We start from the raw sequence: 19,911 nt of genomic DNA on the forward strand, positions 1-19,911 counted from the left end.
GTTAGAGTATAATATTGGTTTTCATGTTTCTCATGTTGTAAGAATTTTGCTTCTCTGATTTATGACGCTGCTTGGTACTCGCCTGCAAGGATAGGGTAACTGAATTATGTAAGAAAACAAGATTGCATGGGATTAACTTTTAATTTATGAAAGAATCCATTAACAGAGGGCAAATTAACTCTTGTCAACAATACTTATAGAATACATTTTACTTTATTACAACTTTATAATCATAATTCTACCTAGACGTATAGAATAGGAAATTAGATAAATGACTACAGGAAGTATGCTTTTGGATATTTTCAGTTTACGGTAGTTTTATTATTATTCCCTTGGTATATGTACGTTGTCAGTTAATGTTTTTCCAATGAGTTTAAGATACATTTTAGGAAAAGGTTGTGTTATCTGATACTGATTATTTTATAATGGAACCTCTCCTTTCTTTAAAAGTTTCTGGTAATTTTACAAATACTTCATTTTATTTAACATGATACCAAGACATTCTAATAGTAGATGCTTTGCTTCTTCCCCTTGGGAAGGAAGAGAACAAAAGTTATTTTCATACATTAAGCCCAGCTGTTTATTCTAGGAAGAGTGTATTTTCTGTGGGGAGCCTGGATGACTTTTTAGTGAGGATGTGAAATACTAGAATGCCTCAGAGTTATATATCAAAGGTATGAAGGCAGCTTAATGTTGGTTAAGCACTTACCCAAACAGCTACTTAATATGTGTACATATTTTCTTATAAGCTGTTTCACTTTAAAACAGCCCAAGTAATCTCAACACTCTAAGGCACATATATCTTACTTATGCTCATGGGGATGGGAGAGGAAAAGAATCTTTTAAGTAGAGCTACTATGAAAAGTATTAGATAACAAAACCAAAACCTTACTAGTGAACCAAAGAACGCCTAGTGTCTTTTAAAACTCATAATTACAGCAGTAGCTAAAGAACTCTTGTTAGCCCCTGTGTGTTTCTGAGATTCTTCACCTCTCCTGATTTCATTATCCTTAGACTGTAATCATATATGTGCTTTAAAATACAATAAAATTGGTTGTGTGCACAGAAAGTACATGTATTAACTTTTACTGATCTTTTATTTTCACGTAACTTTAAAAATTGAATAATATTTTCTTGTTATAGTTGTGTATTCTATATGAAAGATGTAAGTTTTGTGGCTACTGTAACTGCATGAACATATATTCTGCTGCAGCTGTGATATTGGTGGTTAATTGGCAGTGACTCCTTCTAGCTTTAAATTGTTGGGAATAGGGTATTTAACGGAGTGGCATCTGAAAGGGGGCAAGGTACACCGTCAGGATTGAGGTTTGACATAGAAAACTAGCATAAGGGTTTGCAGATGGTGTTGGTGGAGGTGAGGAGATGAAGTTGAGACTTGCCTAGGAAATGAAAGAAGCAAGAAGCTGGTGGATTCTGGTTTCCCCTTTTTCCTGTCTTCCCTCATCCTCATATTTTGCCAGAACTTGAGCAAGTGCTGGGAGTCATTGGAAAGATCTTGCAATGGCTACCTTCCTCTGTCTGCCTTTAACCTTATCTTTCTCGCCTCCAGGTAGTTCAGAGATGCTGGGATTGGCAAGTGCTCAAGTCCTGGAATGGAAAGACAGGGCTTTTGCTTTCCTCTCCCTCTCCCTGGGGCCGCTGCTCCCTTCTCCTTCCATTTCCCCACTGTAAGAGAAGACTGGGTTGTTGAGAAATGGGGCAGTAAATGGGATGAGTAGGCGCAGGATAAGGAATGAGTGGTTTGAGGTAATATACTATTGACTGTGGAATATATACCATTGTGGAACAGGGAGAAAAAGAAGAATAAGAAACTCATCTATTGTAGTGAGGATTAAGAGAGTGTCTGGGCAGACCATCTGAGGCCCTACTTCCAATGTAGGTTGTAAGTCTGTAAATGGTGAACACAGTGGCCTTTGGGAGAATGGAGGGACTAGTCTTCTTAATTCACTTTATTAATTTCTGTAGTCATTTAATAATCTCCAAATAACTTCGTGTTGGTGTGTGAGAAAAGATTTCCTATAATCTAAAAACAAATTGTGAAAATAATCATTCTCCCATCACTTTGTTTTGCCTCCTTTAAGCCATTAGTTGGCAAAATACTTTAAACACACACACACACACACACACACATACACACACACACAAAATACAAAACTACCACGTGTTTCTGACTGTGGGTTGCATGCTCGAGAAAAATAGTACACAGACTCTTTCTATTACATAAATATTGTTGCAGTTAGAATCTGGCCCTCTGGATTATTACTAAGAAATGGTTGCTAAATACTGCAGCATTTGGCTCAAAACTCCAGTTTCATTTTTTTTTTTTTCACTTGTATTTGATCTGTGCATTGGCTCTCTATAAAGTTCAGCATTTTGTAAAACAACTCTTTCATTAATTTGTGTGGATTTTAATGGAAGTGACCCAAATATTTTGTATTTTTTTCATCCTTGTCCTTTGTAGATGAGGAAGTAGAACAGAACAAAACAAAACAAAACTCAGTGACTATAATAGTAATTTTTCAGTTTTTCTAAACATATGCTAATACTCTTCCAAGTATTGTTTATGTAATTTTTAGTCATCCCTTAAGAAGAAAATTAAAAACATGTTGTTGTTTTTTTTTTTTTCAAGTACATAGACAGAACCTCTCATAATAAGTGTTCTCCAGAGCTCATTTTTCCCCAATTAGGTATTTTAGTGTGATGGGGAAATACCCTAAAGATTTTTCTTGTTATTTTGGAAAAGGTTAAACTCTTCATTACTAAATCATTCTTTCCCTTGTTATCCTCATCTCAAGGGATACAATCCTTAAAGAATTGCACCTTGTAAATTTGAAACTTGCTTAACAATCACAAGGAACAAGTCTCAAAAGAAACAAAAGCAGGAGCCCTCCACCAATAATCATGTCTAGGATAACTATTTCAACAACTATCACTTGGCAACACAAAATACCTTTTTTTTTTTCTTTTATGTAGAAGATTTGAGTTAATAATGTGGCACATCAGAGTATGCTGCCAATTCCTTTGGATAAATGTAGCTTCAGCCTTAAAGATACGGCAGAGATGATTCATTCACACCCTCAAGCAAAGTTGTCTATTACTGGCTGCCTTTTCTCTCTTGCCATGGTAACTGGAGGGACAACTAATCCTATTCAAGAGAGAACAATACAAACCCTGTATGTGTGCGTGCATGTGTGTTTGTGTTTATTTCTGTGAAAGATTTTTACAGAGCTCACCTCTAAACCATAAACTTTTCTGAGTTTATGATTGTACACGGATAAACCAAATGTGAGTACAGTAAGTCTGTTACCATGGGAGTCGAGGCCTTGCAGACAAGTCACTCAGTAGAGGACCTCTTCAGCTATTCCCCCAAGCGGATCACTATGCTCTGACACTGTGCATTAGTGCTTGGTCTCCCTTTGGGAAGCAAGACAGGTGTGTTCCTTGTTCTCATGTAGCTTATGGCCAGTGTGTAGACTTTGCCAAATCATTTACATTCCATGGTAGATTTTTTTGTTCTACAAAGTGAGATGATGTCTAAATGCAGAGTAGTGAACAAAACAGACACACAGGGAGATGAGGCATGAGATGAGAGTTAGTGATTTTAAATAGGCTGGTCTGAGAAGGCCACATTGAGGAAGTGACATTTGGAGAGGAAGCAGTCACATGGATATTTGGAGAAAGAATTCAGGTATAGGGATCTGCAAGTTCGAAGGCTCTGGGTGAGAGAATATAATTATGTCCAGGCCAGCAACAACAAGGCCCGCGTGTCTAGAGGAAAGGCAGAAAGTGGGAGAGTCACAGCAGATGGGGACAAAAAGGGAACTGGGGCTCAACCCTGCGAAGGTCTTTCTAGGCCATTTATAAGGACTTCGGCTTTTACTCAAAGTTAGAGAGTTTTGAACAGAAGAGTGATGTGGTTTATGTTTCAAACTGATCACAACTGCTGTACTGGGAATAGAATTTGTAGAGAAGAGATTATGTGGTTTTCCTTTTTGCTTTCTGTATTTTATTCCTAAGAAATCTGTTTTCTGCATAATCATATTTCTCCAAAAAGAAAATATATAATTGCATGTTTGCTGTTAGGTAATAGAAGTTGGCCTAAACCCCGTGAGCTCATATTCACTTTAAAAATATCCAGGAGAATTTTAGTATGTGTATTAAATGATGGGTTGTTGTGTAATTGATAGTTGATATTCTCTACGTAATCTTTTAATTTATTTATATTTTTAGCCTTGGGGCTCTATTTTACGGAATTGGAATTTCTTAGCTGTAACACATCCGGGTTACATGGCATTTCTCACGTATGATGAAGTAAAAGCACGGCTACAGAAATACAGCACTAAACCCGGAAGGTAAGACTTTTTGGCAGTAATATTATGTGATGTACGTGAAGATGAAATGTCCTCTGTGGTTCATTCCTAAGTAAATCAGTAACACCCATGGGGATGAGGGGAGGGAAATGCTAATAGACCAAAACAGTGCTTCTTTTTTTTTTTAAAGCGCTCCTGACTTATTTATTATTTATTTATTAATATTTTTTTTGCTGTGTTGGGTCTTCGTTTCTATTGGAGGGCCTTCTCTAGTTGCGGCAAGTGGGGGCCACTCTTCATTGCGGTGCGCAGGCCTTTCACTATCGCGGCCTCTCTTGTTGCGGGGCACAGGCTCCAGACGCGCAGGCTCAGTGGTTGTGGCGCACGGGCTTAGTTTCTCCGCGGCACGTGGGATCTTCCCAGACCAGGGCTCGAACCCGTGTCCCCTGCATTGGCAGGCAGATTCTTAACCACTGTGCCACCAGGGAAGCCCAACAGTGCTTCTTAATTCAGTTCTTCAAATTAGTACATTATGCTTGTTCTGAAATTTAGTGTTCATAAAGTGAAAGAGGATATGGTAGTATGTAATTTGATGAATTTAGAGAGTAAGTCTCAGAGTTTCAAACTGGAGTAGGATATTAGCATATTAACTGTTTTCATGATACATGTTTATGTATAAAATTAGATGTGTATATTTAAATACTTGAATATTGTGCTAATGACAAAATAAATCAGTTTCATATTCATTATTTTAGGGTGTATTTCAAGACATTCAATTTGGTTCTATGATAATCACATAATTACATATAAATACATATTAATGCATGTAAGTACATATAAGTGTACATATACATGCATGATAAACACATGTAAGTACATAGACATATAAGCCCATTGTTAACAATCCAAACCAGTTTCATGTCCTTGAGAACGTCTTCCATAAGACCTCATGCTTGATGTTGAAATTGAGTGAAACTCAGAGCTTGGCTGTGTGATCAGCCCCTCTGGCTTTGACCGAGAGAACACACCTTATTAATGGTAAATCTGGGCGGGAGAAAGTCTGTCTCTCTCCTGGTGCAGGCATTTTCCCCACATGCGGTCTAAAAACGCACCAGGCACATAGTAGACATTCGTGCTGTGGCAAGCCGTGTGCTGGGTGTGACGGTACTGACAGTGGAGATCTGCCCTCCTTCACTCTCATGTTTTAGTAGGAGACACCATCCCAGTGTTTGTGAGTGCACTGACTTTCATATAGGGGTCATTTCATTTTAGGAATGAATTTGGTGGTTTTTTAAATCTACCTTTTTCTTCTAATATCGTCTTATTTGATTTGTAGTGCAAATGTCATTTGTCCTTTAGCAAAGTCTTTTTGAGTACAGTCATTGATGATTACTTTCTTCTCTGCCATAATGAAAAATTCCCACCTTTTTTATTTTTAAGAATTTATATGGTATATTAGAAGGAGGTAATGGGTACAGAAAACAGTGTGGCTCCTTGGGAGTCGTTGGTTTAGACTGAGCTGGTTCTCATTGTGACCACAAGAGCAGGCCAGATATTGTGCACATTGACAGTGGCTTAGGTGAGTCATTTTGTTTCATTCAGGGATCTCATAACCAGATTTTTTCCATAACTTTTACACCCTTGATTGGCATCAAAGTATCTTCTTGCTTCTGGAGTATGATTTGAAAGATGTAATATGGTTGGAATCACAGAATCATGCAAATTTAACACAGAAGTCGTTTGGGAAATTATCTTGTCCAATTCTAAATAAATAAAGTAACTGAGTCCTTTTTGTGTTCTCTTGTTCAAGATCATGGAGATAATTAATGACAGTGTTGGAAGCAAAAGCCAGGTCTCATTGCTATTGGAATAGTTCTCTTAAGATAGTACCCTCTGAAAGGATGTTTTCCTTTCCTTCCCTTCTTGCCCTGTAACAATGATTTCTTCTAAGTTTTAGGTAGTTAAAGATGAAATGATTAGACTGTGGTAAACTGTTACAGGTAAGGTGTGATAGGGTGTTTAGGAAAACTCAGTGAACAAATCGAATGATTTGGACAAATATTTGCTGGATATGTGTTTAAGTGGTCCTTTCTCTTGGAAAGTGGTTCATCTCTTTGGCTTCATGGTAAAGAAAATAGTTGGGTCTATTACAAGGACATTTGAGTTCTTCAGGATGTACTTTATTTGGGATCCAACTGACAGTCATAATAAGTCTGTGTGGAATTACTTTGTGTGATTACGATTAAGGATCCTAATAGGTGACAGGTTGATATTTATTTTCCGGCTTTCTAGGAGAATATGTTTTTAGAGTTTCTTGAAAAGTCCTTTCCAAAGTTTCCAAAACCAATATGAAGTTCTTAATATTTAAAAATCACAACTTCTGGGACTTCCCTGGTGGCACAGTGGTTAAGAATCCGCCCACCAATGCAGGGGACACGGGTTCGAGCCCTGATCTGGGAAGATCCCACATGCTGCGGAGCAACTAGGCCCGTGAGCCACAACTACTGAGCCTGCGCGTCTGGAGCCTGTGCTCCGCAACAAGAGAGGCCGCGATAGTGAGAGGCCCGCGCACCGCGATGAAGAGTGGCCCCCACTTGCCGCAACTAGAGAAAGCCCTCGCACAGAAACGAAGACCCAACACAGCCAAAAATAAAATAAAAATCAATTAATTAATTAAAAAAAAATCACAACTTCTTCCTTTCTTTAAAAACCCAGTTTTCTTCAAAGATGAAACCACTTAAATGGAATTATTATCATTGCTTCTTTTACAGATCAATAAATGGAGAAGGAAAATGGTGTAAAAATAAGTTTGAAGATAGAAATTTTAAATGATTCTGTATATTCTTTCACTTAAGAAAAATCTAACAGTTTGTTTAGTAGTAGTTAGCTTACATTTTGAATGTGATTAAATGTAATTTTCTTATGTTTCACAGCTACATTTTCCGGTTAAGCTGCACTAGATTGGGACAGTGGGCCATCGGCTATGTGACAGGGGATGGAAATATCTTACAGACCATACCGCACAACAAGCCCTTATTTCAAGCCCTGATCGACGGCAGCAGGGAAGGATTGTAAGTATGAGACATGGGAGTTGGGGGTGCTTATTACTCACAGATGTGGAAGATAGAGACCGCTTTGCGATGGAGGGAATGGATAGTGAGGCTGATGTTCAGGCTGGTTTTTTATTTCAAGACTAAGAAATGGATGTTCCTTAGTTTCTATTGTTCATCTCTTAAAATCGTCATTTTAAGGTAACCTAATTATTTGATATATTTTTTTCTAGCATGGTCTAAACAATCTTCGGGTCTCAATATTGTCTTACAAATATTAGAAGTATACAGTTGTATACTGTACAATTGGAGAATGGACTCAGTGGAATGATTATTTGATTGTTCCCTACCTAGCTCTGCTCCTGTGCTCCCAATTTGCACTCCCAGACAGTGTAGGGCCTCTTAATCCTGTTGTTGGGCTCATGAGCAGATTCTGACAGGCTCTGTTTTGGGGCCATTGGTGAAGTTGCAAGGGGTTCCCCTGTTTATGGGGTTGCTGCAGACAGCTCACAAAAGCAACCCCCCAAAGAGCCATCCATCAGCTCTTCTCTCTCAGAAAAATACAACTGGTTATTAAATGGGCCTGGGACTTCATGTCCATGGGGAGCACCGTGCTGGTATGTCTCTGAAATGTGTCTTCCTTCTCTCCACCTTCCTCCCTCTGTTGCTCCCTCTCTTTTGTCCTTTTGTTCTTTGTTTTTTTGTGTTGTTGTTGTTTTTAATTGAAGTATAGTTGATGTACAATATTATATAAATTACAGGTGTACAGTATAGTGATTCACAATTTTTAAAGGTTGTACTCCATTTATAGTTACTATAAAATATTGGCTATATTACCTGTGTTGTACAATGTATCCTTGTAGCTTATTTTATACCTCTTACTCCCCTTCCCCTGTATTGCACCTCCCCCCTTCCCTCTCCGCATTGGTAACCACTAGATTGTTCTCTGTATTGGGAGTCTGTTTCTTTTTTGTTATATTCACTAGTTTGTTGTATTTTTTTAGACTCCACCTATAGTTGCTAGCATAGAATTTAAGTGTATAACATAGCAAATAAATTCCAACATCAAATTACAATGAGTTTTTGTATCTTTCACAGGAAAAGAACTTATTAACTGAAGGTAGTTTAAAATTAGATGTAAAACGGTATATATTGGGATAATTCTTTAAAATAACTGACTCCTGTTGCCTCACGTAACCCTTAAATTGCTAGTTCTACTTTTTATTTTCACCGGTAATACCACATTTTCTTTTTCTTCTTCTTATCCTTTTCTCATCCCTTCCCTTCCTTTCTCTTCATGTCTCCCTTCTTTTACTGACATCAATAATAAGTCCATATTCCAGAATTGTATGTTAATAGCTAAGTTCAGTTTATCTTAAGCTGTTTTTTTAAAAAATTTAGAAATAGATAAATTCTCCTTTGTTTTTTAGGTTAAGAATGCCTTTCTTCTCCGTACATAAAGTTCAGACAATCTGATGAGTCCCTTCCTAGTAAATATGTCTTTCATTCATTTTAGTCATATGCCATTCCCTTCACCCTTTTGTGGTATTTTCAGTGTCACTCCATCTCACTGCCTTTTCTTGTCCTTTGCCTTGCTGAGTAACGTAGAGACACATGTGCTCCTGCTTGCTGCGGCATGGACTGTGATAGAAGCCTAGCAGGAGAAAGTCCACCAGGAAGAGCAAATAGTTTAAGTTTTCCAATAGCAAAAAGTTTTACTTTTCCAAAGTAATTGCAAAAACAGAAAGAAGAAAACGTGATGAGATCTATGTGAAGAGATAAAAGTTGTGAATTTTCAAGAAATAGTTACATAAGAACTGTATGGCAAACTGGTACCAAATGTCAATTTCTCTCTCTTTTTTTTTAATTATCATAAATTTGCTATTCTGTCGTTTATACCTTACCTCTGGTGCATCAAAGATTCATATGTGTAGCTTTCTATTCACTATGATAAGAGGATTTTTGTTTTGAAGAAAATGTGCTTCAGAGTTTTAATTTATAAAAAAGAGGTTATGAGTGGGCACATCTGTAAATGGAGTAATTTTGATACAGCTTTTTTTTTGTTAAATATCTTTATTGGAGTATAATTGCTTTACAATGTTGTGTTAGTTTCTGCTGTATAAAAAAGTGAATCAGCTATATGTATACATGTATCCCCATATCTCCTCCCGCTTGTGTCTCCCTCCCACCCTGCCTATCCCACCCCTCTAGGTGGTCGCAAAGCACCGAGCTGATCTCCCTGTGCTATGTGGCTGCTTCCCACTAGCTATCTGTTTTACATTTGGTAGTGTATATATGTCCATGCCACTCTCTCACTTCGTCCCAGCTTACCCTTCCCCCTCCCCATGTCCTCAAGTCCATTCTCTACGTCTGCGTCTTTATTCCTGTCCTGCCCCTAGGTTCTTTAGAACCATTTTTTTTTCTTTAGATTCCATATATATATGTTAGCATATGGTGTTTGTTTTTCTCTTTCTGACTTACTTCACTCTGTATGACAGACTCTAGGTCCATCCACCTCACTACAAATAACTGAATTTTGTTTCTTTTTATGGCTGAGTAATAATATTCCATTGTATATATGTGTCACATCTGCTTTATCCATTCATCTATCAATGGACACCTAGGTTGCTTCCATGTCCTGGCTACTGTAAATAGAGCTGCAATGAACACTGTGGTACATGACTCTTTTTGAATTATGGTTTTCTCAGGGTATATGCCCAGTAGTGGGATTGCTGGGTCGTATGGTAGTTCTATTTTTAGTTTTTTAAGGAACCTCCATACTGTTCTCCATAGTGGCTGTATCAATTTACATTCCCACCAACAGTGCAAGAGGGTTCCCTTTTCTCCACACCCTCTCCAGCATTTATTCGTAGATTTTTTGATGATGGCCATTCTGACTGGTGTGAGGTGATACCTCATTGTAGTTTTGACTTGCATTTCTCTAACGATTAGTGATATAGCTTATTTATATTGTTATAATGCCTTACATCTATTTTTCAAAAGTCAATCAAAACTAACAGATTATAATATCATAATCAGTAGTCTAGCCTCCAAACTCCTGTGCAAATTAGCTGCTAATATTTACACATACACACACACACACACACACACACACACACACATCTTCAGAGGGGTTTAGCTAGTTGAATTTGAAATTTAATGATAGATTACATTAAAATCTGATCAGATTAGGTTTCAGATTAGATTAAAATATTAGCATTTTAATTAGATAGGTTTTTTGTTTGTTTGCTTTTTTTCCTTAAGATCAGTAAAAACACGAGCTATCATCTGGTCTAACTATCAGGGTCAGCTCTCCTTTCCGTATAGTTAATCTGATATTGTAGGACGTAAGTGATAAAGAAGTTTACTTTGATAACCAGCCAAGATTCCTTATTCCTTCACTGCCATTGGAAAGGGCTCATCAGTAGCACCCCGGTGTACTGAGGACAGTAATCACTGAAAGCTCCTTATACATTAAATAGAACCATTTAACCTTTCCTCTAGCAACCTTATTGTCATTTTGTAATCTTTCATTTCTCAATTCTTCCTAGAATTCTACGTTTTTGAAGTGTGATGAACAAAATATATAATAATATTTAAAACTGGCCATTTTAGGGTATAAAAAAAGAAAGTTACCAACTTTTGCTTATCACTCATTTAATATTTGTAGAATTGTATCCCAACCCTATAATGACATTCTAAATTTGTATCATAGTCAGATGTAGTCAACTCCTTTCCCTAAATCTTAAAAAAAAACCAACACTCACTGATATGCTCCTTACCATATGAGAATTATCTATCCTCTAGGTTCATTTTTTCCTGGTTTACTTGGGTAATTTTAGATACTTACTTACATTCTTATAGACTCTTTATTTAAGGATAAATAGTTTTTGTTACTTCACAGAATAGTTTTAGTATAGTTTTGCCCTTTAAAATATTCACCACTGTAGTATTGTGTTCTTAATTTTTCATTCAAAAATCTAGAACAGAAAGATAGTAAACAAAATCAACTGTAACGTAATGAATTGATGAAATCCAGCAGTAATATTACTGCTTTCTTAATCTAAAATACGTGTTTACCAACACAATAAACTTCATTTCTTAATGAATTTCTGAATGAGTAAAAAAAAGCTGGTTTAGTACAGCAAGACAGCACTATAACTTTTAGTTCTTATTTTAATTCTCTCTAATAATGGAACCTTATGTTTATAAACCATTCTGTTTGTAGCTTGATTTGAAGTAAATGAAACATGGAATTGTAACATTTTTAAATTTCTCCAGTAAACGTGTATGTATGTGTGTATATGTGTCAGGATAAGTGGAAGGTGAAACAGAAAGAAAGAGGATGGGAAACTGGAGAAAGAAAACACCACAGAAGTGTTTGAATAACTTTTGTGGGAAAATTGTGGGCTTTAATTCTATTTTTCTTTCCTTGTGGTACTAAACTTCGTGTAAAATGATACAGTTAATGTTAACTGTGCTTCAGATGAAAGACGTAATAATTGCAAATAGGTGTATATTCAGAGTATTTTGGAATAGAATGTGAGTAACCAGGAAAATAAATTTTTAACTTACCTATACATATAGTAAAGTTATTTACTTGAAAATGATTGCTTAATGGCTGAGTCCCTATTCATTGTATATTTCCTTTATGAAAAAGATTCCTAGATTTTAAATGTCCTAAAAATAACTTGTAGTATTATGGAAACAGTGATAGAATAAGTTCTTGATGTAAGTTACATAAAAAGGAAACATCCAAATGTCTGTTTGAATATAGAAGAATCTGATTAAATAACTTTAAATGCAATTAAGACTTGTATATGTTAATAAAATTTCTGTTTATAACCCAGCTATCTTTATCCTGATGGGAGGAGTTATAATCCTGATTTAACTGGATTATGTGAACCTACACCCCATGATCATATAAAAGTTACACAGGTAAGGACAATTTCTGGAGACATTTATAATAAGTATCTATGATGCCTTTGAAATGAATAAGATTCTTATACTATACGTAAAATCATGTGCAGGTATTTAATGCAAAAGATATTTAAGGAATTTTAAGAGTGTTTGGAAAGAAATTGCATTACTTTCTCCATTTTTTGGATAAAAGTTTCTGCTTTTAATATTCTTGCTTCCAATATAATATTGGCATTTATGTGGGGAGACAGATAGATAAATCCATAGGTAGGTAGATGGATATGAGGGGAGAGCTATAGTTTTAGAAAACTCCAAAGAAGATTAGGTTAATTATATGCATTAGTTTTTAGAGTGAAATGAGTAATTGAAGCCTATTGTAGACAATGATTATATTCTTATAAATCGATTGTTGGCAGCCTCATAGGTTATGAGTGGGAGTATAACTTGGTAAAGCCTTTCTTGAGGGTGATATTCAATAATTATCAAAATCTAAAGATCTTTGACTCTAGATTCCATATACATATCACTTGCATATACACATGAAGATCTATACACCAGGATGTTTACTTTAGCATTTTTCATAAAAATGAAATATTACAAAATACCAAAATATTCAATCATAGGTTAAATACCATTGTATACTCATACTGCATTATACCATAAAGTCTTTAACAGGAGGAAGGTAGCTCTACGTACTCACATGGGAACTTCTGCATCTTGTTATGTGAAAAAGTTATGTAAAGCTTAATTACGTAACACTTTATTTTGTAAAATTATATTAAGTACAATTTTGTAAATAAATAAAAAATTACCATATATGAACATATGAATGTGCTTTTAAAGAATAAAAATAGGAAAACACCAATCTGGCAATAGTCTTTAACTGAGAGAGAACTTGAATATTTTATTTTACATGTAGTTAAGTTTAAAATTTTTTATAATTTAGATATTTTCTGCTTTGTATAATAATAAGACTGTAATAAAAAGAAATTATAGGTTTTGGGGAAGACAACAGATAAGTTTTAATTTTATTTCTAGTTCTCCAGATTTCAGTCTCAGTGGTCTTGATATTATTATGTGAAACACACTTCCCGACATGGGTACTGTGTGTGGGCAGTTTTTAAAATATATGAAAGCCATTTTAAAAATTATGTAGTGATTCTCTATTTTCTAATATATGTAAAAAGACATGAGACAATTCCTCATTATAAATCCATGGTTTAAAAATTGTTTTTTTTAATTGTTTAAAAATTCATATTCAGGAGTAGCATCATTCTCTTAAATTACTCATAAATATTTGATTAGCTTACATCTTAGGTTGTACTGAATTCTGCAGCTGTGATTTTAGCCTATTTTAATTTTTTTATAATTATAAATTGGCCCTTTGGATTTCATAACCAATATAGATACTTGTCTATTACTTTAGGGATTTCAATGATACATAATTTATTTTGGATTACTTTAGACTTCTTTTCCATCTTGATCCATTCTCTTGTCTTTTTCCTTAATTTATTTTAAGATTATTTATATAGTCACACATACATATATCATGGTAGACACAATTTATATGTGAATGTGTGGGTATATGTGTGCATGTGTATCTGTGTATGTGTTTATATATATATTTTTTTCTCGAGATTGTAAGATCTTTCATTAGGTTAGGGATTAAATATTGTCATTTATTCATCCTGTCCAGGGCCGTGTATGTAGTAGGTACTTACTAGACTAAAACATTGCCTTATTTAAACAAATTTTTATTTCTATATTTCCTTTTCTTTGTATCCCTATTAAATAACACTGTTTTTTCATACTTTTTTTTATTCTTACCAATATGTTTGTATCTTCTTTGTGACAGATCTTTTCGTTATTTGAACACTGAGAGTTTTACTGTGCCAAAAGCTTCTAAACTAGTAAATCAAGAGAATAGATGTTGAATAAAACAATTTTTGGTTGCTGAAATGATGAGATTTCTTGATGGTGTTAGACTGGGAAAAGAATATGCGAATTAGAGGTTTAATATAGAATTTGAAGAAAACAATTTAAACTTACTGACCCTCAGTTTTGTTTTGTTGTTTTTAAATTCAGTGTATCTTATTATACTTTGGAGATTAGATGACATAATAAATGTGGACGACAGTACCTAGCGTGCAGAAAGGCCTTGGCAAATGCTGCTTTACTTCCATTCTGGAATTTCTACAGATAGCTATCTAAGAAATAAGATTAATGGTCAGCCATATTGCAATTTGATATTAAAATTAGATGAGTACGTGGCATTTACAAAGAAAATAAAGTTATTTATTATTGCCTTTTAAAACCATAAGTTGTGTCTCTTAAATCACTCTATTGATGCAGGTACCTTCCTAAAGGAACAGTACAAAATGTTAAATAATCCAAAGTATTCAAAAAGCTTATGCAATTGCTGATAAAATCTGTTTAATTTTGTAGACCAAATTGTGATGACCAATTTAAAACATGTCTTAAATGGCAACATGATCTGACAGGATCAAGTGTGAGGAATTTACTGTAAGTCATTGTATTTAAGAAAATTCAGTATTATCACTTCATACTAAAAATACATTAACATTGCCTTTTTTCTCCCCCCAAATTCCAGGAACAATATGAATTATATTGTGAAATGGGTTCCACTTTTCAGCTCTGTAAAATTTGTGCCGAGAACGACAAAGACGTCAAGATTGAGCCTTGTGGGCATTTGATGTGTACCTCTTGCCTTACAGCCTGGCAGGTATAATCAAGATTTAATTAGCAACATTGATGTCTTCCTTATATTCCCTGTGAATATTTCTCTTTTCAGTTTTCTTCATCTTAATGATTCAGGAAGTAATACTGATAAATGCTTTGTTTGAATGGTTGTTAGAAAAAAATCTCATGTTTGAATCTTTCATTTATATGATATGATTTCTTTTTGTTTTTGTTTCCTTTGCATGTATAACTTAATTTTATGATATTAATCTTAAGTAGTTCTACTTCTGAAACACTGTTGATTTCAGAATTTAACTTATCAGTGTTACCAACTAACCATATTTATATTATTTATCATAGGTCAGATTCTATTTATAGTAGGTCAGATTCTGAAGCAATAAACCCTAGTAGATAAATCTTACGTTGATGTTTCAACACCTCTCTTCTCCTGAGAAGGTGTGGCTCCTGTCTCACATATGTCTACAGTTGCTCTGTAAGGCTAAAATAGAATCAGACAGAAAAAGTTTCCCAAATACCTTTAGTTCCCACAGAAACAGGCACTAAATTTTCCAGTTTACAGAAGCAGAATTTAAGGTGAGTTGCCTTCCACTCTGTAGGCATTCAATAAATATAAATTGATTTGAGGTTTTAAATTAAGGCCTAGGGAATAATTGGTTTCCCCAAGGGCTTTTTTAAAAAAAAAAATTTCTTTATCTGTAATAAAGTTTGGAGATTTTAAAAATAGATCTTTGGACAGATTTCTAGTTTTGAGTATTTGGAGGATTCACAGAATATTTTGCTCAAGTTATTTTTAAATTGCTCTGTTTAACACAGTCAGTATTGAAGTCAGTATTGCTGATTGGGTTTAGAAAACAAATAATTAAAATTTCAAGCCTTTTAAAAGATTTTCAGTTGAGCGTATCATCGGCATCCCTACCTCATTCCTGAGCCTTCTCTCCAACCCAGAACCTGTTTATTGCCTGAGGAAGGATGGCTTCAGAGGATCAGGAAGGGGCAATGCAGACTCCTAGGAGCGTTGATGTTTGTTGAGCTCATTACTTGATAATAAAATATGAATGATTCTCACATTTTCACAGTCTTACAAAGAGGGCCTCTTTTTTCCTTTGGGGACATTTTAAAAATGGATAAAAAAAAAGTGGAAGAACTAGGAAATGAATTACAATTGATTTACATTTTCAAAGCCGTTTCTGAACTCCCAGACATCTTGGCTACCTCGGTAAAACTTGCTCAACATCCCTACACTTCTCTCTTTCAATATGCGTTTGGTTTATATTTTACCTGAGGTTTTCCTTGTTATCCTTGCCCTAATTTCCCTTTATCCCTTTGTGAATTTTGTGTAGTACAGGGAGAAGTTGGAGGAAAAGGGACGCTAAGTATGGCATCGGCGAACTCTCAACATAATCACGTGATTGCTATTCAAGTTACGTTAGCAATAATAGTACTGCAGACGTGGCAGTGTCTTTTTATAAATGAGTTTCAATAAATTTAGTTACACTGATAGAAGACAAAACTGTCGGTTTGCAAGTGGGTTTCAAATGTATCAGTAGAAAGTATTATAGAGATGTTATTGACTCAGTGCCTGGCTGACTGGGAGGGGACTACTTTAGGATGATTTGTTGTACCTGAAACCCATTAACTCTTTCAGGGTAAGTATTAAACTGATAGGGGCCAAATGTATATGTCACCCCTTTAGGTTGACTTATGTCCTCAGTGTGGTAGTATGGCTCTCACAGGTATGAAGAAACTAAAAGTTTGCTTTTCTCCCTAAAGAAAACCAGAATTTTAGGCGGGTACAAACTCCCAGTACTCTACCTCCATACACGGCCTGTGTATTTCAGCCCCTTCTCTGGGGGCCCCCGGCTTGGAGCATACAAATACATACATATTGCAGGACTCAGCATCTTCAGCTTGAAACTTACCTAGCATTTGGAAGTTAAGAGGGTTAAAAGTCGGAAGCTCCCATTAGGTTGGCAGAACCTTTGATTAGTAAAGATTATTGTTTATAGTGTCATGCAAAGTAGTTGTTTACCTTGTGGCTCAGGGTGGGTAAAAGAGTAGGGCTGAATGTAAAGCAAGGAGGTTTTACTTATTTTACTTTCTGTATACTTCTTAAATGAAATTTATCTTTTAAAACTTTAGGGCCAGTGCTATATATTTAATTTAGTGATAAGTCTGTGAACTATTTGCAATAGGTATGTTATGTGCAAAACACACAGGAGTATTTCCCAGTTGTCATGGCTATGTTATTAACCCTTTGCCCTTTACATCACCACAGGTTTTCTATGTATTACTCTGTAGTCTCCAAATGGTGCAGTTCTCTTGCCTGTAGCTAAACAATTCCTTGATTCTCTTCATGATTTTTTATGTTGATCTAATGGCCTTATATTAAGATATGTCCAGTCATATTTGTAAATTAACATTTGCAATTTCTTTCTTTCTCTTTTTTAGTCTGAAGTACAGTACTTCTTAGTTTTACTTTTAGAGATTGAGGAAGTGCATAAATTGCCAAGTGCTAAAAACTGTCTTTGAGTAAAATTTTAGGAGAAGCTGTCTGAAAAAGTAGTACTAAAGTAGTAGTTGACTAAGTGAAGTAGTAAAAAACTGACAGATTCAAAAGTGCTTATTAGAAGGTTGAAATAATCAAAATAAATCACACTCATATCACTAGTGAATAATGTTATTATCGTAATGTAATTATAGAATTTTGCATATAAGTTAATGAAAAATATGCAAAGGCATTATTTCAGCATCTTTAAAATTCTTCTCACACAAGACAGTTCATGATCAGTAAATAGTTTTCTGATACATCTTGTATATGTCCCTGTAAGCTCTTACCTCCTTGTATTTGTATTATAAGAATTTACAATACATATTTATCTGTTTTTCCTCTAGGATGTGGATTGCTTTACCTGTTTTAGAATTCCTCTCCCCTAGCATGCTACCTCCACGTTGGTAGTTATTCGGTAAATAACTATAGACCGTATGCTAGATAATGTAAAGGAAAGAGAAGAATAGGGCTAAGAGTACAACAAATAAAAAGACACTGATATTATAGATCAATTGTGAAAAGCCCTTGTAATGTCTCAGTTCTGTCCATTTCTCCTCTGCAAAGTATCGGTGGACTTTTCAAAGACCTTTTATCATGCTTAAGATCTGAGAATGATTCCTAAGAATATTAAACCTCAGATCCATTTGTTCCATTTAGTAGCTGCTGGGTGATTCCCTTCAACTTTTCACATTTTGGTTTTTTTGCACTTTTTTGTTTTTTAATTCTTTGCAATATTACTGGCACTAACCTACAGGCAGGAAGACCAAGTTTCTATTTATTGCTTTTTTACACCAAGAAACATGCACAGTGATCCCTGATTCAAGTTTTCTCTACCCTGAAAAAAATTGTTAGGTCAGTGTTTGAGAATTTCTAAGTGATGTTCCGTAGTCTCTACATCTCAATGGGATTTTAGTGGTTAAAGAAGCTTCAACTTTTGAACATTTCTACTTTTGGATAAACTGAATATTTCTACATTTTCATATAGGTTTCACACAGTGCTGCCTCCTGCCAACCAACAGATCTGTTTTGGCAGTTTTCATATTTTTGTATGAACAGCAGTATTTGACAGTCATTTAAATATGTTATTGCAAAATGCCCCTGTTATTTAATAAAAATAAGTCTTATGAAGTTAATCCATTTAAAATACAGTTAACAAACATTAGCTATACTAAAAACCTCACATCTAGCCCCAATGAGCTGCTCACTGGACTTAACCTAATTGATGGTCAATGTGAGGACAAAAAGAAACAAAATTATGAAACATTTCCATAGTTCTGCACTGTATTGTCAAACACTGTATCTAAGCTTGTAGATGTAATTGGAAATGTTATGTGAGTAGTAAGTCTCTGGATATGAGTACATGTAGTAATATGTGTCTTTTTTTTTTCAACTTTTTCCTTATTCAAAATGGTAAAAGGCTAGAGTCTGTTTTCTAATTTTAAAGCCAGTGTTTTTGTTTTTATATGCTTGCTTGTTTTTTCTATCAGAGAAAAAATTAAGTTTTCAAACGTAATTGTGCACAAGGATAATTTGGTTTCCCTTAACTGGCTTGGTAGAAGCTGACATAGAATATTTCATCCATCGGGCTCCAAGATCTCAAATCCATTCGTTTTCATTTATTTAGCAAACATTCTTTAAGCAGCTTCTGTTTCCCAGGTTCTGTACTAAAGACACAGTCCCTACCCTCAAGAAGTTAAAATTAAATCTAAAAATTTTATCGAGGGGTATGGTACTAATAATCACTTGAAATGAATATCCTGTTATCTTTCAAATTTAATTATGGATTTGAGACATTTTTGTTACTTTCTACTACTTTGGTTGGGCATGCTGATATGAAAAGGATTTTAAAGGCTGCATGTCTGCCAAGAAGCTCTGATAAATCAGGTCCAATAGGAAATATTAAATCCTGACCATAAAATATTATATGTTCAATCAACCATTGTGCATTTTTAGCAAGTAGTTCTTCACCAACTTTTCCTTCCATTTGATGCCCTACTTTGGTTTAATTGAAATTCATTGGAGATTTAAACTTTGTAATTAATGGAAACCCTAAGAAATGCACAGTAGAGGTGTCAGTTAGTTGTTATGGGCTGCAAGTGGTTACTCTTTAATTGCTGTCATAATGGCCCATTAGTCATGCCTCTGAAGAGGTGTCAGATACTTTTTTTTCCTTCTGAAACATCTGTGTTATTTAATAGATTGAACTGGCAAGTCTGAGTTTGCACAGAATACTAAGTAAACTGAGTAATCACCTCTCTAGAGGCATTCTTTGAAGTAGTATCACTCTGGGTTCAGCATTTCTTTCTTTTTTTAAAAAAATAAATTTATGTATTTATTTTTG

At 35.0% G+C, this 19,911-nt stretch overlaps 1 protein-coding gene across 5 annotated transcripts in view; it reads left to right on the forward strand.

The window, feature by feature from the left end:
* The window catches only part of CBLB (Cbl proto-oncogene B), a 208,719-nt gene that overhangs the window by 111,711 nt on the left and 77,097 nt on the right, over positions 1 to 19,911 (forward strand). For all 5 annotated transcript variants that reach the window (XM_036850161.1, XM_036850163.1, XM_036850165.1 and 2 more), the window contains exons 6-9: positions 4,252 to 4,373; positions 7,265 to 7,402; positions 12,232 to 12,319; positions 14,913 to 15,044. In XM_036850161.1, the coding sequence (XP_036706056.1) occupies positions 4,252 to 4,373; positions 7,265 to 7,402; positions 12,232 to 12,319; positions 14,913 to 15,044 (480 nt within the window). The remainder of the gene's footprint in view (positions 1 to 4,251; positions 4,374 to 7,264; positions 7,403 to 12,231; positions 12,320 to 14,912; positions 15,045 to 19,911) is intronic.

Source organism: Balaenoptera musculus, chromosome 4, assembly GCF_009873245.2.
Source record: "Balaenoptera musculus isolate JJ_BM4_2016_0621 chromosome 4, mBalMus1.pri.v3, whole genome shotgun sequence".
NCBI classification, from domain to species: Eukaryota; Metazoa; Chordata; class Mammalia; order Artiodactyla; family Balaenopteridae; genus Balaenoptera; species Balaenoptera musculus.